Source organism: Budorcas taxicolor, chromosome 10, assembly GCF_023091745.1.
Source record: "Budorcas taxicolor isolate Tak-1 chromosome 10, Takin1.1, whole genome shotgun sequence".
In the NCBI taxonomy this organism is placed as follows: Eukaryota; Metazoa; Chordata; class Mammalia; order Artiodactyla; family Bovidae; genus Budorcas; species Budorcas taxicolor.
The window spans coordinates 19,983,719-20,009,900 of NC_068919.1; the positions used below are offsets into that span (position 1 = coordinate 19,983,719).

At 37.0% G+C, this 26,182-nt stretch overlaps 1 protein-coding gene across 1 annotated transcript in view; it reads left to right on the top strand.

The window, feature by feature from the left end:
* The window catches only part of NEO1 (neogenin 1), a 234,430-nt gene that overhangs the window by 92,702 nt on the left and 115,546 nt on the right, over positions 1-26,182 (top strand). The window contains exon 5 of the mRNA XM_052646281.1: positions 1,776-1,912. Within this exon, the coding sequence (XP_052502241.1) occupies positions 1,776-1,912 (137 nt within the window). The remainder of the gene's footprint in view (positions 1-1,775; positions 1,913-26,182) is intronic.

Consider the following 26,182-nt stretch of genomic DNA (forward strand, 5'->3'; position numbering starts at 1 on the left):
CTTTTAAGGAAAGTAAAATCAGCTGCATTAAGAAAGACTGACTTCTACTGTTCTTGTACTCATGGCAAATATGAGGCATAGCAAGTATCTGGAATGTTTCTTAGTATAATTATTAGATATAAATTGCTATACCTCAGTTTCAAAAGTACTAACTAATGTTTCAAATTATGTTCCACTCAGCCTGGATATCATGTGTGTAGGGCTGATTTCCCCTTTATGAATATTGTTTTCCATTTATGAAACATAGTAGTGAATTTGACCAGTAGTAAAATATAGGATATTAATTTTTGTAAATTTGCCTTGTTTTGTGAGGTACCCAAACCTTGTTTTATCTGTTTCTTTTATCCTAGTCATTCTTTCTTGCTTTCCTCCATTATATGTTGTCTAGCTTCTCTATCACATGAAGTTGTAATTTGAGGGTGTAATTAAGATAGCTCACATTGGAAGGCCACTTGATAAATTTAGTCATGATCTTTCAGAGTATTTCTTAGAGAAGTCACCACATCTGATTCTGGTTTTCCCTTCTTGGTACAGAAACTTAATCTTGCCTGTTGGATTCAGGAAGACTAATTACTCAAATTCACAGTGTACTAAAACTTAAACCGGTATAGTACTTTACTTACAATGAGAATTGTTTTAAGCGTGGCCCAGACTGAATAGTGATTTCCTCTGATTTTTCTTCCCCATCAGGAATTCATATGAAAAACCAAATTGTAATCAGAACTTTTTTGTTGAGCATAAATACAGGCAGGAACTATAACAATATCAAGATCTATGAGAAAAATCTGCCTGTGAAAGCCAGTTAGTAACAAAACCTTAAAGTAAAAGTGAAATCGTAACTCTCCAAAGTCTCCAAATTTAACTAAACTTATTAACTTTATAAAATTTTCATCAGAATATTGATTTGTGATTTCTTCCTTGATGTTACAGAATGATTCAGCTTTCCTTTTAAATATTCTTTTTGAGAGAGAGAGAAAGGGAGGGAGTGGGACAGGAAATGAGTTTTTCTTGTGGTAGCTATTTCACTTTCCAGGGATTACTTCAAATAATGTATATATAACATACCACAGTGTTACAGATAGCAAAATTCCTTTATAAAAATACTTTACCTGTACAAAAATTAAAAAAATATATATTCTCTTTAAATAGACTCAAGTCATGTAGAGTTGGGTCAGTAATGTTTAGCATCTTTGCTGATAATGATGTGATGGTGGCTAGTTTGTGCCCAGTTGCCACACCCAGGAAATTGCTGTCAACCATTCTTCTCTCTCCCTTCCCTTCCTCTTTTTCTTCCTTTCCTAGCCAAGCTATCATTGGAAACTTTCAGTAGGCACTGTGACCCCATGACTTTCTGTTTCTGATCTGACATGTTGCCCTCTCTGTTAGTCATTTGACTGTGGCATCACTGTGCTGGTGTGACTCTCAGTGTGAAACCAGACTTCAGAATTAAACAGTTTGAAAAAAAAAAACAAACTAGGTGGAGTGGTTAAGCAGGGATGGATTGTGGGGAGTGGAATTGGGTCACAACAGTGGTATCCCTTTGGGAATAATTAGCGTCAGAGATAATTCATTGTAACATTTTGATTTGTATTTATGATACTTATGCATGTAAATATGAGCAAAGTAAATTGGGCTAAATTAAATTCTGATATTTTACATTGGTCTCAGTCCATCTATAGCTGTATAAATAATATAAGTGTTTTATCTGTTTTATGTAGAGAGTTTTTCAGGTGTCATATTTCTCATTCTGAAATATATCAATATTTTTAATGCAGCTCTGCAAGGTTGGTATTGCTGGCAGGTGGTAGTCTGGAGATCAATGATGTCACCGAGGATGATGCTGGGACTTATTTTTGTATAGCTGATAATGGAAATGAGACCATTGAAGCTCATGCAGAGCTTACAGTACAAGGTATGCAAATATTTCTTGTATAAATTTTAAAAATCCTGTTGTACTCTATGGTTTTGCTAATTGTTAAACATTAATATAGAAAAGGCAAATACAGCATAATAGTTAAAAGTCTAAGCTTTAAACCAGGCTGCTTGGGCTCAAATGCTGGGTCTTGTATTTCCTAGCTGCAGAACTATAGGAGATTTACTGCTCTATGATAAGAGTTGTTTTCAGAATCAGAAGAGTAACACTTGTAAAACTCCCAGAATAGTGACTAGAATATGGTATAAGCTCAAAATTAATTGTTCTCTGTAGTATAAGGTAGAGAAGGGTGCAGTCTGTGGCATCTGGAAGGTCACTTTTCTTGTCTCAGAATGCTTTATCTTTCTCTGACCGAGAACCACATATCCTAAGCACTGGTGTTCCCACCTTTCAGGTGAATAGATCACCTAGGAAGGAGTGTGCTGTGGCTTTCAATGTAACACCTGTTTGATTTTATGATATTTTTTTCTTTTCAACTAACGCTGACCATCAGAGCATCTCCCTTATAGGTTCTGTGATTCAGAAGTCAAAGAAAATGACCGTGGCATGTACACACAACCTCCCCATCTTCCCTGCTCTTCCTCCATCTGGAAATGTACTGCCAGAGGAACATTTGCTCTCTCTCCTATGACTTGTCTGCAAATATTTGTTTCAAATAAAAATCTTGAGGACCTCTGTTACTATTAGGGAAATCCAACACTGCTTGGATATGTGGAAGTATACGTTAGCTCATGACATTCAAGTTGTCTCCAAGTGTATTATATTTGATAGAATGCTTCCTGCTGTGTGGTTTAGGGTGGTTTCATGTTTTATATAAAAGTCTTTCTCTTGGTACATTTTGTGGGATTCAGAGTGGGAAGTGGTCACATTCCTACTCTGATTGATAGGAATTGAGCACATTGGGGTTCTATGCTGGCAGAGGCATAGAATGTTTATATTCTCTACTGCTATCTGTGGGTGGACTTATAATCTCTGAAAACCAAAAGAGCAAGTCTTAGAGTTCATATAACTGTTACCTCACTTGACTCAGCTGTTGCTCTAGCTAGATGGAAAGTAGGTTTAGACCAACTGTAGAATGACCGGTTTATTTCTTTGCCTCTATGTTGATGGAACTGGACAAATAAAATATTAGTGAACTCCATCTTATTTGGAACTCCATCTCATTTACTCTACAGACTGTAAAGTTAGTAGAAGAAAGTATAGGAGGATAACTTTGTCACCCAGGAGCAGAAAAAGATTATTTTAAATAAAATTTTGGATGCAGAAATCATGAGGCAAGACATTGATGGCTTGAATCATATCAGATAAAGTGTGTTTTTCTTGAACATTCAGATGATGAAGAAGAAATGAGGAGCAAAGGATGGATGAAATATTTGTGTAAATCTAAGTGGATGTTGACTATGTAGAATGATAATGTTAAATGGGATTTAAAATACAATATACACACGTATAAGTCAGGAGTAAGGATGTGGAGTTAGTCTTCTAAGATTCTTAAAATGTCCAGGAAGTGGTAAAAGTACTATGTTATATTAGAGGTTAATAAGGCAGGGATGTGTCTGTTATCTTTGTGGGAGGCTTTGAAAGAACAATAGAACAATCTAACTATAACAAGATAATAGAAGAAGAAAGTAAAAATAAAAAGTTCTCCAAAAGAAGGTAAGAAAAGAAAGGAAAAGGAACATAGAATAAGGTGGACTAAGAGAAAGCAAATAGTGAAATGGTTGACTTTTCATATTATTAAGAGTTAATATAGAAGGAAAATAAAATGATTCTAAATATGTATTGTTGTTGTTCAGTTGTTCAGTCATGTCCAACTCTTTGTGACCCCACAGACTGCAGCATGCCCAGCTTCTCTGTCCTTCACTATCTCCCAGAGTTTGTTAAAACTCGTGTTCATTGAGTCAATGATGCCATCCAACCATCTCATCCTTTGTCACCCCCTTCTCCTCCTGACCTCAATCTCACAGCATCAGGGTCTTTTTCCAGTGAGTTGGCTCTTTGCATTCGGTGGCCAAAATATTGCAGCTTCAACTTCAGCATCAGCCCTTCCAATGAATATTCAGGGTTGATTTCCTTTAGAATGGACTGATTTGATCTCCTTGCTATCCAAGGAACTCTCAAGAGTCTTCTCTAGCACCACAGTTCAAAAGCATCAATTCTTACTCACCCTTTTTTATGATCCAACTCTGACATCCCGTACATGACTACTGGAAAAACCATAGCTTTGACTAGACGGACCTTTGTTGGCAAAGAGATGTCTCTGCTTTTTAATATGCTGTCTAGGTTTGTCACAGCTTTTCTTCTAAGCAGCAAGTGTCTCTTCATTTCATGGCTGCAGTCACCATCAGCGGTTATTTGGGAGCGCAAGAAAATAAAATCTGTCACTGTGTCCACTTTTTCCGCATCTATTCACTATGAAGTGATGAGACCAGATGCCATGATCTTAATTTTTTAAATGTTGAGTTTTAAGTCAGCTTCTGTCCCCTTTCACCTTCATCAAGAGGCTCTTTAGTTTCTCTTCACTCTCTGCCATTAGGGTCGTGTCCAGGAAAGAATACTGGAGTGGGTTGCCATTTCCTTCTCCAGGGTATCTTCCCAACCCAGGGATTGAAACCAGGTCTCCCGCATTGCAGGCAACTCTTTACTGTCTGCGTCACTAGGGAAGCCCAAATATATATTACCTCATAACATAATCTCAAATAGGAAAGGCAGAAACTGATAGAACTACAAGAAGTAGACTAAACAAACCCACAGTCCCTAGTGGTAGATTTTAATACACTTCAGTAGTAGATAGGATATGTAGAACAAAGCAAGTAAATACAAACAAAATAAAAACTGCAAACCGTCATAATACAAAACTGAACACAATTAACAAAGTTAACTTAATTGACATTTTTAAAATATTGCACCAAACAAATGAATAAACTATTTTTATAAGTGCTTATGAAACTGTTATTAAAATATGCCATATATTGACCATAGAACAAATTTAACAAATTTAATAAAATTGAAATTCTGTGGATCTGACCTCTGTGAAATTAAGATTGAAATTAATTACAGAACTAGGGGCTTCCCTGGTGGCTCAGACAGTAAAGGATTTGCCTGCAATGCGGGAGATCCGGGTTTGAGCCCTAGGTCAATAAGATCCCCTGGAGGAGGGCATGGCAACCCACTCCAGTATTCTTGCCAGGAGAACCCCATGGACTGGCAGGCTACCAACCATAGGGTCGCAAAGTGTTGGACACAACTGAAGCAACTAAGTCTGCAACGCGCAGGGGATGCTTAGAGGAAATGTACAGTCTTGTGTATGTTCGGTTGTGTTCTCTTCTTTACGACCTCGTGGACTGTAGCCAGCCAGCCTCCTCTGTCCATGGAATTTTCCAGGCAAGAATACTAGAACAGGTTGCCATTTCCTACTCCAGGGTATCTTCTGGACCCAGAGATCCAACCCGCATCTCTTGTGTCTCCTGTTTTGGCAGGCAGATTGTTTTACTACTGAGCCACCTATGAAGCTCTTACTTAGTACTATATTAGAAGGGAAGAAAGGCTGAAAGTTTAGTGATTTAAATATTCATCTCAATGAATGGATAAAAAAGATGTGATATGTATATGTATTAATATATACGTGTATATGTATACACACATATTCACACAATGGAATGCTACTCAGCCGTAAAAGAATGAAATAATACCATTTGTAGCTACATGAATGGACCCAGAGGTTATCATACTAAGTGAAATCAGTCGGTCAGAGACAAATATCATATATCACTTATATGTAGAAGCTAAAATGATAAAAATGAACTTACAAAAGACTCAACAGATATAGAAAACAAACTTATGTTTACAAAAGGAGAAAGGAGGGGTGAATGATAAATTAGGAGTTTGGGATTAGCAGATACAAACGTACTATACGTAAAACAACAGGGTCCTACTGTGTAAACAGGGAACTATATTCAATATCTTGTAGTAAACCATAAGGGAAGACAATATGAAAAAGTATATATATATAACTGAATCACTTTGCTGTACAGCAGAAACTAATACAACATTGTAAATCAGCTATATTTTAATAGAACGCATACGTAAATAAATATCTCAAAGAAAGCTAAAAGAGAAAAGAATAGCAAATATAACCCAAAGAAAACAGAAAAAAGAAAGTAATCATAAGAACAAAAATTAATGAAATAGAAAGCAGGCATTCAAAATACGGTGTTTCCACAGAGGCAAAAGTTAGTGCTTGTAAAGAATAACAACGTTGATAAACCCCTGAGAAGACATATATAAATTGACAAGATCTTTATTTAGGCCAAGAGTCAGCAAACTACACACTATGGACCAGATCTGCTAACTCCTTATTTTTAATATAGCCTGTGAACTAAAAACAGTTTATATGGTTTTGAATGGTTGAAAAATATCAGAAGAATAATATTTAATGATACATAAAATTCTATGAAATTCAGATTATACTGTCCATAAATAGAATTTTATTGGCACAAAGTCACACTCATGTATTGACTATGGCTGCTTTCCTGCTGTAGCAGAGGATTTGAGTAGGCCCACAGAGCCAAAGATTCTCACTGTCTGGTCCTTTTCAGAAAAACCTTCAACTTCTGATAAACTCTATAAAGAACTATAGATTAATAGGTAAATAAAGACAGATAAACCAGTAGAAAATGGACAAGACTTGAACCTCACAGATCTCCATGCCTTGCATGCTCAGTCACTCAGTCCTGTGGACTCTTTGTGACCCCATGCGCTGTAGCCCCTGGCTCCTCTGTCCACAGAATTTTCCAGGCAAGAATACTGGATTAGTTTTCCAGCTCCAGGGGATCTTCCCGCCTGGGTCTCTTGCATTAGCAGCAATTCTTCACCACTGTGCCACCTGGGAAGCCCTCACCAGGTGGCTACTAAACATTTGAAAAAGAGGTGGTTGTTTTTAGTAGTCTGCCAAACAGCATTAGAGCTAAAGTGATTAAATCAATGTACAGAGGTTTTCAGAGGAATGTAAACAAAAGCCACAATGAGGTAACACTGTACTTCACCAGAGTGGCTAAAATAAGAGAGACTAACAATACTGGGTATTGGCTAGGATGAGGAACAGTTGGGATGCTAACAGACTCAACTAAAACTGCAGACAAACTTGTTTTATGATACAGTGGTTGTATTCCTAGGAGTATACTCATCAGAAGTATATAAATATATACATCCAGAAACATGCACAATGTTGTTCTCATCAGCTTTATTCACAGTGAATCAAAACCAGAAACAACGCTAGAATAGGAAAATAGTGCTGTAATAATATAATGGCATGTTGCCAGCAATGAAAATTGGGAGTCCAGTACTCAGCAGATTGATAAATCTACAAATATCATTGAAAGAAGAAAATGCCAGGCAAGAAATAATGCATACTTTATGATTCCATTTTTATAAAGTTCAAAAATAGGTAGAACTCATCTGTCATTTTAGAAGTGAAAATAGTGATTATTTTTGGACAGGGGCAGGGTAGTGACTCTTGTACAGTGGAGTTTCTGGTGTGTTAATATTCTATTTCTTAATGTAGGTGGTAGTTACAGTAATTCAGGCTGTAATGTTAATGTGTGTCACATGAGGTCTTTTTTGTTGTTTACAGATAAAAAGTCATGTACAAAAATTTTTTGGAAAATTTAATTTTGAATCTTGTCCCGTAGCTGAAAATATTTGTTTCTTTTTCTGATGGGAAAGCAATTACAAGAAATGGTTTGGGGTTATATATATATAAATAATTTATTTATATAGTTATTTTTGTATTTATAGTCATACCTGTCTGATTTCTGTTGTTTTTTAAAAAGTTATAGTTACAGGAAATGCCATAGTGAGTGTTAATGCAGAAAGGGTTATAAGTTCAGTCTTCATCTGTTAAATACTTCAAATTTATTGTTTTATCGTTAACTCCTGGGATTTCTACACATGCTGTGACGTGAATTAGCCCACCGTGTATTTCCTGTCATCTTAGATTGCTGATAACACTTAAAATGGGTCATGAGTTGTTTTTTTTAAAACAGGAATTTTTCCTTTTCTCTTAAAACATTCATTATAGTCTATGATACACATCTTCCCTCCCCACAAAAGAAGAAAATTTTCCATCTGTATTTTTGTGAGGTAAGTTGATATATTCTAAATTGATTAAAAATTTAGAATTCCACAGTCTGTCTCTGAAGTCATACGGTAGCATCATCTACTTTTCCTGCCCTTCTGCTCTACTCTCTCTGATCTCTGTCCACGTTAAGACACTCATCGCCCCTCTTCTCCTAGTCATCTTCATGATCTCATTTCCCTTTACTTCATGACAATTTACAATAGTCTGCCCTCATTTATTAGAACTCTCGGTTCTCTTGGCTTAGGGTAGAAGCAAACTGCTTATGGCGTAGGTACAGATCACAAGCCGACCCTTCATGTGTTAACGGAGAGACACCACAGAGAAGCAGTTACGAGCAGTCTCTGCACCCAGCATACCTGGGTTCCAGTCTTATATCTATCGCTTCCTAGCTGTGTGAACTTGGCAAAGTTATTTAACTTACCTGTGTCTTAGTTTCTTTTATCAGTTAAGTGAGTTGTTATAAGGCTTAAAGAAACTTCTGGCACTCTTCCACCAGAACCTGGGATGGAAATGGAGCTCATCTTGATCAAACTGTGTTTAGTGTCCTGGACACACTGTGTGATTTGATGGGGCTCTGTTCCCCTGCATCCTCTCATGAGCATGTGCTCAGTCACTCAGTTGTGTCTGACTCTTTGTGACCCCGTGGACTGTAGCCTGCCAGGTTCATCTGTCCATGGAATTGTCTGGGCAAGAATACTGGAGTGGGTTGCCATTTCCTTCTCCAAAGGATCTTCTGGAACCCACATCTCCTGCATTGCAGGCAGATTGTTTACCACTGAGCCAGTTGGGAAGCCCCGTAGCCTCTCACCCTCAGCTAAAATTTCCAAATTCCAGATAGTTCTTTTCCTGATTTCTCTTTGAAGCTTTTCATAATCATCTTCTTACCCTCAGGTAATTATTATGTCTCTTAAAATAACTTTCTTTTTTACCAGTAGTGTTCCTCACTGATTTGTTTATGTGCCTTTCCCCACTGCTACTAGACTGAGGCTCTTATCATCAGGGACTGGTCATAATACTTTTTTGTCATTGTGCTAAGTCACTTCAGTTGTGGCTGACTCTTTGCAACCCTATGGACTGTAGCCCTCCAGGCTCCTCTGTCCATGGGATTTTCCAGGCAAGAATATTGGAATGGTTTGCCATTTCCTCCTCCAGGGGACTTCCCAACCCAGGGATTGAACCGAGTCTCTTAGGTCTCCTGCATTGGAGGCAGGCTCTTTACCACTAGCGCCACCTGGGAAGCCATGGTCGTTGTAGATTGTCAGCAATTAATTATTGAATAAGTGAATAAACCCTTGTGTTGAAATTTTGAAATGTGACAGCTAGAATAATTTCATGTTTGTGGTTTCTTTATTATTCATGTTTTCCTTTGCACCTTGCTTTTAATAGATTTCTGAGTGAGTGTGAGTGATAGTCGCTCAGTCATGTCTGACTCTTCGCAATCCCATAGACTATAGCCTGCCAGACACCTCTGTCCATGGAATTCTCCAGGCAAGAATACTGGAGTGGGTTGCCATTTCCTTCTCCAAATAGATTTTAGTTTTTTTTTTTTTTGGCCTTGCCACACCACATGTAGGATCTTAGTTCCCCAACTGGGGATTGAACTTGGGCCCCCTGCGGTGTTTTAACCACTGGACCGCAGAGTCTTAACCACTGGACCACCAGGGAAGTCTCAAGTTCTAATATTTTTAAAGCAATTGGAATTATTTTCTTTAATTTATTTTTATTTTGTAATTGACATATAGTTGATTTACAATGTTGTATTTCTGGGGTACAGCAAAGTGATTCAATTATACATATGTAATATATATATTCTTTTCCAGTATAAGTTATATATTAAATATAATTCCCCATGCTATACTGTAAGACTTGTTTATCTGTTTTACATATATTAGTTTGCATTCACTAATCCTATCTCCTAATTATCCTCCCTCCATCTTTTCCCTTTGGTAACCATAAGTTTGCTATGTCTCTAAGTCTGTTTTGTAAATACGTTCATTTGTATCATATTTTAGCTTCCACATATAAGTGGTATCATATGATATTTAGCTAATTTACTTCATTTAGGATCACAGTATCTGGGTCCATCCATGTTGCTGCAAATGGCATTATTTCTTTTTATGGCTGAGTAGTATTCCTTTGTATGTATGTATAAACGCACACCAACGCACACCACATCTTCTTTATCCATTTGTCTGTTGATGGACATTTAGGTTCCTTTCATGTCTCGACTATTGTAAATAATGCTATGAACACTGGGGCATATATATCTCTTGGAATTATAATTTTGTCCAGATAGATATATGCACAAGAGGGGGATAGCTGGATCATATGGTAGTTCTACTTTTAGTATTTTGAGGAAAGTCCATGCTGTTTTCCATAGTGGCTGCATCATCCTACCAACAGAATAAGAGGGTTCCCTTTTCTCCACACCCTTTCCAGCATTTATTATTTGTAGACTTTAATGACAGCCATTCTGAGCAGTGTGAGGTGATAGATACCTCATTGTAGTTTTAATTTACATTTCTCTAATAATTAGTGAGGTTGAGCACCTTTTCATGTGCCTGTTAGCCATCTGTATGTCTTTGGAGAAATGTCTATTTAGGTCTTCTGCCCATTTATTTATTGGATTGTTTGCTTTTTATTGTTGAGTGGTATGAGCTATTTGTTTATTTTGGAAAATAAATATTTTTCAGTCACATAACAGAGTATTTCTCCCATTCTGTAGGTTGTCTTTTCATTTTATTTATGGTTTCCCTTGCTATGCGAAAACTCTTAAGTTTGCTTAGATCCCGTTTGTTTATTTTTGCTTTTATTTCAATTGCCTTTGGAGACTGACCTAAGAAAACATTGGTATGATTTATGTTAGTGACCATTTTGCCTATGTTTTCTTCTAGGAGTTTTCTAGTATCATGTCTTATATTTAAGTTGTTAAGCCATTCTGAGTTTATTTTTGTGTATGGCATGAGGGAATGAAAAGCAACTGGAATTTTAAAAAACCACTGAAAAGTTATTCTGGAAGAAGATGAATTACTGCCCTCATTTATATAATTGAAATTATAATTACCACCTTCATATACACCTATGTTTATAAACAGTACTTTATCATCTTTTTACATTCCCATTCTTGACCTTTTGAGGCCTTCAATAAGTCAACATAAAACAAAACAAAATAAAGACCATTAAAAGAGGAACTTTCTTCCAAATGGCTGCTTAAAAATTCTCATAATCCATATTTTCGTCTTGGTCAAGACTGTGCACATTGAATCCCCCCATTTTAATTACACCCTCATGAAATGCTCCACTCCTTTGGCGTCCATATCCTATTTCTCCTTTTATTTCTCTATTTCCTCTCTTTTCCTTTCATGAGCATCATTTCTTGCTCATTAAAATATTAGTATTTTATTAGTTACTAATATTAGTTCCACAAAGTTTTGACTTCAGCTTATTACTCTTCATGCTCATGGTTTTAGATATAACTTACGTAACAATAACTTCCAAATTTCTAGACCAGACCCTCTGCTGAGTTTCAGACTTTTATAATTAGGGGCCCACAGTTACCTCCAACTTCACATGTCCAAAATTGAACTTAACATTTTCCCCTAAATATCTTTCTCCTCTGATTATTCCATATCTCAGTGCTGTCTCTGCCCACCTATTCTCTTGTGGTAGAAACCTGGGAAGCATTCTTGATCATTCTGATCTTTTTTATTTATTCCCATATCCAGTTCTTTAGGGTTTTTTCTCCTTGCTTTTACTCCCCTAGTTCAAGTTCAGTTAATCTGTTTCCTAGGTCCCCTGGAGAAGGGAATGGCAACCCACTCCAGTATTCTTGCCTGGAGAATCCCTTGGACAGAGGAGCCTCACGGGCTATGGGGTCGCAAAGAGTCCAACACTACTGAGCCACTAGCAACTACTACTACTACTAGATAACTGCAGTAGTATAGTAACTTGTCTCTCTTGCTCTAACCTGTTCCCTCTTCAATTCCATTCTTCACAGTGGCTAAAGTGATCAAAATCCTTTCATTAAAAATTTGGAAAAATAATTTCAGCAGATACAAGCGGCAGTTATAAATCAACAGGAACCAGGTGAATGTGTGCAATCATTCAGTCCTGTCTGACTCTTTGTGACCCCCATGTACTATAGCCCACCAGGCTCCTCTGACCATGGAATTTTCCAGACAAGAATACTAGAGCAGGTTGCCATTTCCTACTCCAGGGGATCTTCCTGACCCAGGGATCGAACCCCCATCTCTTGTGTTTCCAGCATTGGCAGGCAGATTCTTTACCACTGCTACCTGGAGAAAGGGGATAGATAAAACAGTCTGTTTACAAAAATGGGTTGAAAATTATCCATTGACCTGAAAAGAGTTCACCCTTGATAGTAGCAGAATAAATGCAGGTTAACGAAGCCCCTTTTTTTGGGCAAAATTACAGTGAAATGGGGATTCTCATACATTGCTGATAAGTGTGAAAGTTTCTGAAAGTGTTAGTTGCCCAATTGTCTCCGACTCTGCAACCCCATGGACTGTAGCCCTCCAGGCTCCTCTGTCCATGGAATTTTGGGAGATATTCCTGACCCAGGGATTGAACTCAGATCTCCTGCATTGCAGGCAGATTCTTTACCATCAGAGTCACCAGGGAACCCCACATTGCTGGTAACAGCAGTGCAAATTTAACCTTTTTTGGAGGGCAGTTTGATGATATAATCAAAACCCTTAAAACTTAGACCTACTTTAACAAGCAATTTTTCCTCTAATAACTTGCTTTAATGAAATAATCCTTGATGTGTTAACAATTTAGGCATAGAAGTTGTGATGATATATATTTATTGGAATTAAAGAAAAATTCTAAACCACCTAAAGGGCCAGTACTACATGATTGATTAAATAAATAATGGTCTACTCACGTGTCGCTTCCCAGGTGACTCAGTGGTAAAGAATAGGCCTGAAATGCAGGAGATGCAGGGTCGATCCCTGGATTGGGAAGATCTCCTGGAGATGGAAACGACAACCCACTCCAGTATTCTTTCCTGGGAAATCCCATGGACAGAGGAGCCTGGCAGGCTGCAATTTATGGAGTTGCAAAAGAGTCGGACACAACTTAGCAACTAAACATGTCAGAATACTATGCATCCAGCAAAAATCATATTTTAGAAGAACTATTAAATGACAAGATGCTTTGAATATTAAAGAAAAATTTCCAAAATAATATGTATGAGATATGATTTATGTCATAAAATTATCATATTCTTTGACTTTCTTTTAAAAATTACTTCAAACTAATTAACAAGAAACCTTAAGTTTCTTCCCTTAAGGTCTCCCTATAATTTTCAGAATGCTAGATATTTACATGTCTTAAAGGGAGTCATTTTTCTTATAAATGCCTAGCGGAGCGAAAACTAGAGCTTAAGTCTGAGCATATTGTTATCGCTTCTCAAGGTATTTTAATTTCAAGGACAACAGCTAGCTGCTTAAACCCTGTTCTGTAGTACTGTCCCTTCTGTGTCGATTTTTTCTCTTTTCACACTCTTCCTGGCTTTCTTCTGAAATCTCTGATACTCTGGGCCCTGCTCACTCCCATCCTTTTTACCCTTTCTCTTCCCACTACCTTCCATTGGGTACTCTTTATAGTTTTCCATTTATGCCTTATACATGTCTTTCTTGCTTTACCTGTCACATTTAAATTTCTTTCCATTTTGTGTATCTTTCTCTCTTACCAGACTTGAGTTCCTTGAGGACAGGACTAGGTTTTGTCAACTGTTAGATCCTTAGCACCTAGCATAGTTCGTGATATTACATATTTGACAACTAATGGATGAGATATTGGGACATTTTTACAGTTTGCTGTCTGTATCCAGATTGTTTGACTATTTTACTTTATAAACTTACATTTTTGATGTTATCTCTATGAATTAAGAATTCTTTACAATTGTTTGATAATCCTACATTGGGAACTAAATCATTTTGAATTGATTTTCATTTATTTTTTTATCATATTAGTGGTCATGTTAACTTTCAGATAAATCTCATATTTTACAAGCTTGAAATAATTTTCTACTAGTTATGTAAATTTATTCTGAACTATGGTAGCCTCATTTCCATGGTAACTAATCACCTTCAGGAGAGAACCTGAAGGTATTTTAGAAAAGACAATGAATATCCAGTGAATTAAATGAAATGTGATGTACAGTTAGAACCTAGATTTATGTGGAATACACAATTTTTGACCATGAAAATGTTACAGAATAGAAGAGCCACTGATATGCCTAAAGATTTTGTTTACTTGCTGTTCATGCATTAGTCAAAATACAGCATGAGAACTCAGCTCTTATGTGCTTTTATGTTAACAAATGACCCTAATCAGGAGGAAGCTTTGTGGAATTAATAAGCTGGAATTGTGGTATAGAAATGGACCCCTGGTTTCTATAAAACCACTAAGAGCACCTCATGGAAGGAATATGGTATGATGAAAAGAGAGGTGTTTTTGGAGGCATGTCCATATGATCTTGGCAAATTAATCAGTTTACTTCATCTTCATTTTTCTTACTTATGAAATGAGAACAGACTTCTTTGTTGTGATGGTATAAAGAAAATGCCTAATATAGCACCTGACTCATTACAGGCATTTAATAAATGTGCCTCAGCTAATGTCCTTGGGATTCAAAGAATCTTTTCTTTCTATTTGAGCCCTCTTCCCGTGATCCTACTTTCTTTGGTTCTTTTTTGCCTATTTACCTAGATCCTGCTCCTTCCCTGGGACATTGAGATTGACATCTCAGATGACTTTCTGTTTTAGTTTTCTCCCATGCCACCAACTGTCACATGACCTTGGCACCATGTTTTGTGGTCTGTGAGCCAGGCCAGCCATACTCACTCTTGTGCCCAGTCTAGCTATGTGTGCCAGACTTTGCTTGTCTAGATGAGAAGATTGAACAAAATATGAGTACGTATTCTTCAGTCTTTACTTAACATAAGAATTGCAATATTAGGGCAAATTCATGTGCCTTCCAACATAGAAATAAGTGAAGAGGTTTGACTGTCATCTTTGGCCTTACTTCCTCTTAGGTTGGTGCATAAGTAATTGTGATTTTGCATTGTTGAACTTTGCCGTTTGATATTGGACTAAATTCCTAAATAAATGTGGTTATGTTGTACATCATTTTAATGTGCATTTCTATCAGTTTTTTTTTTTGATAGTGACTTATTCAGTTCAGTCGCGCAGTCATGTCCAACTCTTTACGACCCCATGAACCACAGCACACCAGGCCTCCCTGTCAGTTATCAACTCCTGGAGTCCACCCAAACCCATGTCCACTGATTTGGTGATGCCATCCAACCATATCATCCTCTGTTGTCCCCTTCTCCTCCTGCCCTCAATCTTTCCCAGCATCAGGGTCTTTTCATATAAGTCAGTTCTTCTCATGAGGTGGCCAGAGTATTGGAGTTTCAGCTTCAACATCGGTCCTTCCAATGAACACCCAGGACTGATCTTCTTTAGGATGGACTGGTTGTATCTTCTTGCAGTCCAAGGGACTCTCAAGAGTCTTCTCCAACACCACAGTTCAAAAGCATCATTCTTCAGCGCTCAGTTTTCTTTATAATCCAACCATGATCTTCATTTTCTGAACCTTGAGCTTAAGCCAACTTTTTCACTCTCCTCTTTCACTTTCATTAGAAGGCTTTTTAGTTCCTCTTCACTTTCTGCCATAAGGGTGGTGTCATCTGCATATCTGAGGTGATTGATATTTCTCCCAGTAATCTTGATTCCAGCTTGTGCTTCCTCCAGCCCAGTGTTTTTCATGATGTACTCTGCATATAAGTTAAATAAGCAGGGTAACAATAAACAGCCTTGACGTACTCCTTTTCCTATTTGGAACCAGTCTGTTGTTCCATGTCCAGTTCTAACTGTTGCTTCCTGACCTGCATACAGATTTCTCACGAGGCAGGTCAGGTGGTCTGGTATTCCCATCTCTTTCAGAATTTTCCACAGTTTATTGTGATCTATACAGTCAAAGGCTTTGGTGTAGTCAATAAAGCAGAAATAGTGAAATCATAATATAGTAACTCTAAAGGAAAAGGAAAGTGAAGTCACTCAGTCGTGTCTGACTCTCTGCAACCCCATGGACTGTAGCCCACCAGGCTTCTCCATCCTTGGGATTTTCCAGGCAAGAATACTGGAGTGGGGTGCCATTGCCTTCTCCGTATCACAATACAGTTACCCTCAACTTATCTGAACTATAACTGCTTTGAGTAGTGATCTACATTGTAGAATAACTGCTGAAAAGCTAAATGAATCTAAGTCTATTCTGCTTTTCCCCAACCTTCACTGTAATGATAATCAACATTTTACTGGTCCTTTTGGTCCAGAAAGATTTCTTAGATTGAGATCACATCAGAGATTTTCAAACTTCTTTGGAGGTTGAGGCAAGGAACTAAAGTAAAATCTCACTTTGAAAGCCAGGAATTTAAAACAGGTAAATGTGGAACTGCTCTGCTGTAGGGCTTCCCAGGTGGTGCTAGTGGTAAAAAATCCGCCTGCCAGTGCAAGTAGACGGAAGAGACATGGGTTTGATCCTTGGGTCAGGAAGTGCCCCTGCAGGAGGGCATGGCTGCCCACTTGAGTATTGTTGCCTGAGAGTCCCATGGACAGAGGAGTCTGGCAGGCTGCAGTCCATGGGGTTGCAAAGAGTAGTACATGAATAAAGTGATAGCATGCATGCACTCTACTGTAAGTTGGGCAGGGTAGGGGTAGAGTTTCCTCACCCCACCCCTCCACTGCTTTTCAGATTTTCTGTCTTGTCTGTGATTACAAATACAGGATTTCAGTAACTATATTAAAGTAGTATCAAAGATATTTTTCAAGCAATATTTATTCAGAATCTACTGTAAATTAGGCAGTAGGCAGAATCCAGTATCACTGGAGATAGAATCAAATTGGGTGAAGTCCTCTTCCTCAAGGATACAGTAGGCAGCACAGAAGTAATTAAGCATTTCTCCTCCACAGTGACAAAAACTGTAGTGTTATGTGTCAGCTGTCTTTGAGATTCATTCTTGCTCAGTTGATCTCAGTGATTCCTATTCAGAAAGTAGAAGGAAAAAAATGACATGATATTTTTAATAGATAAATTTGTTCCCCAAATTCTTGACATCATATTGTAAGTCAGAAAAGGATAATGAATCCAGGCTCTTTTTTCAGTTGTTCTTTGCCGTTTGCCATAACTTGGGTGGACCTCAAGGACATTATACTAAATGAAATGTTAGAGAAAGACAAATACCATTTGATCTCACTGATAGATGGGATCTTAAAGACAACAGAAAACATTGGTGATCATTGGCAGTGGAGGGTGGGTGAAATGAATGAAGGAGATCAGAAGGTACAAGCTTCCTGTTATAAGATAAACAAGCCCTGGGGATATAGTATGTGTAGCATGGTGACTGTAGTAAACAGTACTGGGTGATATATTTGACAGTTGCTCAGAGAGTGAATCTTAAACTCTGTCATCATAAGAAAAATATTTGTAGTGACATTTTTTTATGTTAATTAGACTTATTGTGGTGTTCATTTTGCAGTATTACATATATTGAATCATTACATTGTATACCTGAAAATAGTATAATGTTACATGTGAATTATTTCTCAGTAAAAGTTTAAGAAAGGAATATTTGTGTGAAAGATAAAATTCAGTAATGATCACAGGACTAAATTATTTTCCTCTATAGTTTGAAGAAACAAAATGAACCGCCGTGGCATGTGAACTTTAGAATACTGAGAAATGACTAGGGTCAGTTAGGTGTTCTGTGTCATTGTCAAAACCAGATCATTTGGGAAGATGCTGATCTTTACCATCCATTTCTGCTTCTGTCTCATATGGTAATATTCTCTTTTCTCAACTATTTTTCAAATGGTAGTACTTCCTTGATTTTAAACCCTTAATCATAGTAGTTTTCTAGTAATAAGAATGATGGAGTGCTGAAGAGTAATTTTTTTTGCCTACGGAAAAAAAAATCTTTTATATTTTTTTTCAACACTTCTCTGTGTTGGGAAAATCTCATAATAAAATGTTGAAAGATTTTACAGCAAACACCCACCACCTAGAGTGTGCAATTGACATTTTATTGTAATTGCTCGTATCACATGTATATCACTATATCTAGTTGTCTCAATTTTTTGATACATTTCAGAGTAAGTGGTAGACATCCCTGAATACTTCAGTGTTCATATCATTAGCTAGACATAATATTTTGTTTGTGGGATTTTTATTCTTTTCCAGTAAAGATTTATATACAGTGAAATGCACAGATCTTAAGTGCGTTGTGAATGTGTTTGTTGGGCTACACCATGCAGGTCTGTAAGGGCTGTATTTGCCCAGCTTCAAGACTGAAAAAAGAGCCCAGAGTCAGCAACAGAGATATCAGTGGTTTTATGGATGGGGGGATATTACATGTCTGAAACAAGATCCTGGAGTGACACACCGCTGTGTGCAGCAGATGGTGGGGCAGGATATGGTGGCAGTCTTCATTCCCAGAGCTGGGGGCAATAGGAGGACTACCAGTTTTAGAGGAATTGATGGCTCATCAGTTACCAGGGAAATCACAGAGGGACAGAACCCTCACTGCCCCTTTGATAAGTAGAGAGCTCTGTTCTAAAGCTAGAACATCACTGAACATCATTAGTTGGGGCCTGGGGCATGTCTGTAGGAAGGTCAGTCATGTGAGTAGGGTATAGGAGAAGCAGGCACTGGTCATGCAAGGGATGTACAGAGAGGAAGAGAACAGCCGTCTTGGGTGGCCTGACTATACAATGTTCCAACAGAACGTGTTACTGTACAACCAAAACTGTTATCAAGATACAGACTATTGCCATCACTGCAGAAAGTTCCCTTCCCAGGAAATCCTCTCCTAACTGCCCCAGAGCCATCTACTCTTCTGGTGTTTTCACACTGTCTTATTTTTGCTTCTTCTAAAGTGTCATATGAACATAATCATGTCATGTGTAGTTGTTATATAAGGATTCTTTCACAAAGTATAACATTTTCAGTTCAGCCATGGTGTTGCATGTATTAGCAGTCTATTCCTTTATATCGCTGAGTAGTATTTCTCCATGTATTATAGTAGATCTCCTAAAGTGGTTGTACCAATTTACCTACCTACCAACAATGTATTTTTGGTACCTTTCTACCAACAATGTAGAAAGTTTGTTGGTACCAATGTAACTTTCTGCCAGCTCACAGTTGGTGTTGTCAGTCTCTTTAATTGCAGTCATCCTTGTGAGTATGTAGTAGTATCTCTCCATGGCTTTAATTTGCATTTCCCTGGTGATTAATAATGTTGAATACTTTACCATCTACTTTTTGGTCATTCCTGTATCTTTATGAGGTTATTTTCTAGATTTTCTAAACATAGATTTCCTTATAAAGAGAATGTTAGGCAATTGTCTGTTTATTGGTTCCTGAAAGAAATGGCCAATAGAAAAATTAAAATATTAATATAATTTCAGGCCTTTGGTTTTCATGTCTTTAGAAATAATTGAATCTTAGTTCTCTATCACTTCTACTTTTATTATTTTGGGATTTGAAATTTTTCTCAGGATACCTATCTGAATTTCTCTTGAAGAAGAAAAGGAGTAATGTTAAATGTGCTATGAAATGTCAGTAAGTTACAAATTGATCCCAAATATATTTGCCTCCATATATTGTTCTTTGATAATATCTGTACCTGTAATAAATTAGTCTTCATCTAATTGTGATATAAGTATTTTAAAAATCTGATTATAAAATCTAGTCATTGCATTGGCAGTGGTAAAACACATTTTTGCCAAAACCCCTGGGATTTTATTTTGGCATTTTATGCTTGTAGGTATTTATGATTCATTGGCCGTGATGTCCAGTCGAAAAGAACTAGAGAATCTAGATCAAATCACTAGTGTGTTAAAATGAGAAAATAATACGTAAGCAAACTGTCACATTGGCCAGAGTTGTCATCCTCAGCCCTTTTTAGTGGGAGCATAATGGTTGATTTTCAGTGATTGTGTAGCAGAATTATAGTTTACATATATGTGCTTTACATTTTGAGACTTTAAAGAGATTTAATAAAGTACATGTTACAATACTTGACTCATAGCTGACACTCAATAGATTTTAGTTCCTTTTTCTTTTGTAAAACCCTTAAGAGATGTTGTTACTAATCTACTGATTGATAAAGCTTCTGAAAGCCCCCAAATTATATTTTCCACTTAAACCTTTTTCTCAGTATGCTGAAAATAGTTGGTCAGTACGTTTTTAAAAATTGGAATAGTGCGGACAGTGGAATTATGAACCATTCTGATTTGCCAAGAAATTTTATTATAGTAGAATATTCTCAGGTAACTCTTTTATTTTCTTCATGTAGTGTAATCTGTATACTTTATCATATTTATGTTATATGGATTTACCTGGAAAATTCTTTAAATTATCTTTTGAATTAACAAAGAAGCTGTTTTCACATGTATATTTCTTATATCCTTATAAGGAAAAATAATTCCCCAAGATCACAAAACACATTTGAAGGCAAAACTCAGAACTTCTGATTCCTAGTCTAGTACTCTTTAATCAGTCAGTGTTTACCAGTTCATTAGAGTCTTTATTTTTCCTCAGTGGTTTTAAAACATTTTTATGTACTGTAAATAGTAAGAAATACATTTTAAGCTATAGCCTAATATACATATATATGTCTGTCTCTGAAATAAGTTTTACAAAGTAATATATACCCATACTGTATGAGATAAACTTTGTTTTTTAATCTACCCCATCCTGTCTTTTCCTATTTCATGGTTTAAAAAATTGATTTCAAGAAACATTGATAGGTCAGCTGACAAAGGGGTGGGAATAGTCTGCTCTGATGGAGTATCTAATCACTGATACTGTTGAGAATTGCTGGTACATACTGATTTTTTTTTCATCAGTGTGTAACTTACTTAGTTATCTTTTTATGGTAATTTCTAAGACTACTATTGCTAAAGATATTAATGTTTAAATTTTGAAGTTACTGTTTTTACCTTCTGTGGACAATGTACTTCGTCAGTGCCTGCACCAGAATTGGCTGTGCCCACTGGGTTGCCCTTGGTATACCAGTGGGGGGACGGTTTGGAAAAGTATTCTGCTTTGTACTGAACTGCTCCAGCAGCACATTCAGAGACTTCTTAAACTTCTACTCAGAGCTAACATGCTCATTTTCAGCTGTTGTGTGGAATTTTCAAACATACGTACTTTAATTTGCATTTGGAAAAAGTACATAGAGATTTTTCTCTGCTAGGCCAATTTGGAGAATTTTCATGAGTGGTAAGGAGTGAAAAATAAATATGCCAGTAACAGTTTGATAAATAAAGAACATGTTTAAGAACAAGCTTTTCATCTTTGGAGATGCAGAATTAGTTCAGAAGAAGCTTAATGATTATTTAATCATTTTGATTGAATTATAGTTAAGGGAACTATATTCATTCAAGGTTTTCATAATGAGATTACAAAATTATTTCTCCAGACTGTAGATTGATACTGCATAAATAATTTTATTGTTTTTTTTACATTATAAGAATAATTGATATTTTATATTCCCTCCACAAAAGCAAAAGGAATCTGGAAAGAAGAAAAATTAAGGTCATCTCTAATCTCATCATCCATAAATATCATTGCTGTTAACCTTTTAGTTTATATATTTCAAGCTATTTCATGAACAGATTCATGAGTTTTTCAAATGAAGTAATGCCATTTATTCTAGTTTTGTTTCTGTGGCTTCATTGGGTATAGTGCTCATATCTTGGTATCCCTCCTACCTGCCCGTCACACTCCTTATCTCCAAGTAGCCACAGATGTGTATTCTGTCACTGTAGGTTAGTTTGCGTTTTCTGGAGTTTTATGTACATGCAGTTACACAAGTGTTACATGCGTTCTTTTTTTTTTGTCTTCATTCAACCTATGTGAGGCTTAGCCACACTATTGCATGTAGTTCCTTTTTCTTTTTTTTGCTGAGTAGTAGTCTCGTATATAAATGTACCACAGTTGTTCATTTATCTTTGATGTGTTCTGCCCAAGTCGCAAAATCTCCCAGTGACCACCAGGGAGCCGATATCCAATGCAAAAGCAAGAGAGTTTTTATTACCAAGCTCCAGCTGGGGCTCCCACCGTTACTGACGCAGCGGCTAAGGAGAGGAGCCCGGAACTCTGGGTTATATTGCTTATATAGGGTATTCTCGCGCGAAAAATTCAAAAAATGGGAGTTTCCAGGTTGGGAGACGTCTAATTGGTTACATTCTGTGGAAGGGTTAGGTGTTGGATTCTGATTGGTTTTCATTTCCCGGGCTTAATTCAGATTTCCCAGGCAGGTCATAAGTCCTGAAAGTCAGGAGATCCTGATCTGGGGTCTGATTGGCTCGCAGGTGGTGGGGTGAGGTCAGGGGATTTCCAAAGACTCTTTCCTCAGAACTCTAAAATGGAGTCCTTTTTAACAAAATGGGGTGGGTTAGGTTCTTCAGGTGGAGGTTTTAGTTGTTTCCAAATTTTGTCTACTTAAAGCTACTATGAACATTCTTGTAATCTATCATTTAATTTTAAGGTGTATTTTATCATACAGAAAATTTTCATTTTTATGTATCAACTATGTTGAGATTTTTTTCTCGGAATTAGATCTTGCTTAGGCTACAGATTTCCCTCTCTCCTCAACTGAAAATATTCTTTCCCTTGTTCTTCTAATACTTTCGTAGTTTATTTTTACTTTTTAATCTTTGGTTCATCTAGAGTTTTTTAAGTATATAGTAACAAGTAGAGATCAGACTCTCTATTTTCCCAAATGGATTGTTGCACCAACACTATTCTTGCCCTACAGTTATTTGAAATATCATCACTGGGACTTCCCTGGTGGTTTAGTGGTTAAGACTCCATGCTTCCACTACAGGGGGCGCAGCTTCAATTCCTGTTCAGGGAACTAAGATCTACATGCAGTGTGGTATGGCCAAAATAAATAACAAATTTTTAAAAAAGAAATATCACCCCTATATAATCTCAGTTTCTAAAATTATATGGTCTTATTTCTAGACTCCATTTTGTCATTCAATTTGTCTATTCCTACATCAATACTGTACTGTTTGAGTTAGTTTTGATATTTTTTAAGAATTCCTCATTGTTTTTAATAAAAAATTTGGTCAGAAAATTTTTGAATTGAAATATAGTTGATTTATGTTAGTTTCAGGGTATACAACAAGGTGATTCAGATATATATATATTTTTTCAGATTATTTTCCATTATAAGTTACAAGATAGTGAATATAGTCCCCTGTGCTATCCAGTAAACCCTTGTTGTTTATCTTTTTTGCATGCAGTAGTTTCTGTCTGTTAATCCCAGACTTCTAATTTATCCCTCCCCCTCCCTTTCCCCTTTGGTAACTGTAAGTTTGTTTTCTATGTCTGTGAGTCTGTTTCTGTTTTATATATATAGCTTCCTACATTTCTAAAAATAGACTGGGAAATCAGCATGTCAAGTTCTCTTTAAAATTTTCTTGGAATAGTAAATGACATTTCATTGAATTTATTTTATAGATTAACTTCAAAACATTTTTACAAAATCAAATCTGGCCAGCCAGGTATATATATGTCTCTCCACTTTTATTGTTTTTAGCTAAATGTTTTAAATAGATGACATATCCACAAGATAAAATATATATATAATGAAATATAACTCTGTGTCCCAACCCCCTCCACAGAAGCAACCACTGCCATTAATTTCTTTTTACATCTTTCTAGAGATATTCTGCTGTCCATGGGGTCGCAAAGAGTTGGACACAACTGAGTGACTGAACTGACTCACAGAGAGATATTCTTTGCCTAGTCAAGCAAAAATTTTATGTGTAAAAATCACGTTAGGTATAATCAGCGGTCAGAAATTATTGTCATTACAAGCAGATTCAGCTTTTGTGGGGCTTGGAGTGAAAATTATTTTGGAAGCCTTGTGTAAGAAAATGAATAGTTATTTACAATGAGAAGATTAAACAGAACAAATTATAGTTTGTTTTATTTTAAAAAATAAATGCTGTAAACCATACAAAATTCCAGAAAAATAGCATTACTTTTTGACTATTACACTTATGTCACATTTATTTTGGCTGTATTTTATTTGACTGTCTCCTCTTAGGACAGTGATTTTTCTTTTAAGATCATTTTCTATGAGAATAGAAAGTTAAGTGGGGTTTTTTTGCTCTTTAGGATGTGTAACATGAATATGACTCTGAACCTTTGTGTCTTTGTTGGGTCATGTTAGTATACTGGGCAGAAGGAATATTCTGGAATCCATTCTATACTGAGACAACTTGTGTTTACATGGATGTTTTGGCAAATCACAGAAATACATCATCCCACTAAACCAGCCAAAGGTGTATGTAGTTCAGTTTCCTCTTGGCTTCCCTTGAGTTCAGAAGTGCCATCAGCCACTCCACCATTACCCAGCATGTTTAGTGGTGGTGTTCAGTTGCTCAGTTGTATTCGACTCTTTGCAACCCCATGGACTGCAGCACACCAGGCTTCCCCGTCCTTCACTGTCTCCCGGAGCTTGCTCAAACTCATGTCCATTGAGTCGGGATGCCATCCAGCCATCTCATCCTCTGTCATCCCCTTCTCCTTCCGCTTTCAATCTTTCCCATTATCAAGGTCTTTTCCAAGGAGTCAGCTCTTCACATCACGTGGCCAAAGTATTAGAGCTTCAGCATCAGCATCAGTCCTTCCAATGAATATTCAGGGTTGATTTCTTTTAGAATTAACTGGTTTGATCTCCTTGCTGTCCAAGGGACTCTCAAGAGTCTTCTCCAACACCACAGTTCAAAAGCATCAATTCTTCAGCACTCAGCCGCCTTTGTCGTCCAGCTCTCACATCCATACGTGACTACTGGAAAAACCATAGCCTTTACTAGATGGACCTTTGTTGGCAAAGTAATGTCTCTGCTTTTTAACATGCTGCCTAGGTTGCTCATAGCTTTTCTTTTCTTTTTTTTAAATTTTTAGTTTTACTTTATTTTGCTTTACAATACTGTATTGGTTTTGCCATACATTGACATGAATCAGCCACGGGTGTACATGAGTTCCCAATCCTGAAGCCCCCTCCCACCTCCCACGCCATATCATCTCTCTGGATCATCCCTGTGCACCAGCCCCAAGCATCCTGTATCCTGTATCGAACATAGACTGGCGATTCATTTCTTACATGATGGTATACATGTTTCAGTGCCATTCTCCCAAATCATCCCACCCTCTCCCTCTCCCTCAGAGTCCAAAAGTCTGTTCTAAACATCTGGTTATTGTTACCATCTTTCTAAATTCCATATATATGTGTTAGTATACTGTACTGGTGTTTTTCTTTCTGGCTTACTTCACTCTGTATAATAGGCTTCAGTTTCATCCACCTCATTAGAACTGATTCAAATGTATTCCTTTTAATGGCTGAGTAATACTCCATTGTGTATATGTACCACAGCTTTCTTATCCATTCATCTGCTGATGGACATCTAGGTTGTTTCCATGTCCTGGCTATTATAAACAGTGCTGCGATGAACATTGGGGTATACGTGTCTCTTTCAATTCTGGTTTCCTTGGTGTGTATGCCCAGCAGTGGGATTGCTGGGTCATAAGGCAGTTGTATTTACAATTTTTTAAGGAATCTCCACACTGTTCTCCGTAGTAGCTGTACTAGTTTGCATGGTCATAGCTTTTCTTCCAAGGAGCAAGTGTCTTTTAATTTCATGGCTGCAGTTACCATCTGCAGTGACTTGGGAGCCCAAGAAAATGAAGTATCTCATTGTTTCCACTGTTTCCCCCATCTGTTTGCTATGAAGTGATGGGACCGGATGCCATGTTCTTAAGTTTTATGAATGTTGAGTTTTAAGCCAGCTTTTTTACTCCCCTTTTTTACCTTCATCTGCCATAAGGGTGGTGTCATCTGCATATCTGAGGTTATTGGTATTTCTCCTGACAATCTTGTTTCTAACTTGTGCTACATCCAGCCCAGCGTTTCTCATGATGTACTCTGCATATAACTTAAATAAGCAAGGTGACAATATACAGCCTTGGTACTCCTTTCCCAATTTGGAACCAGTCT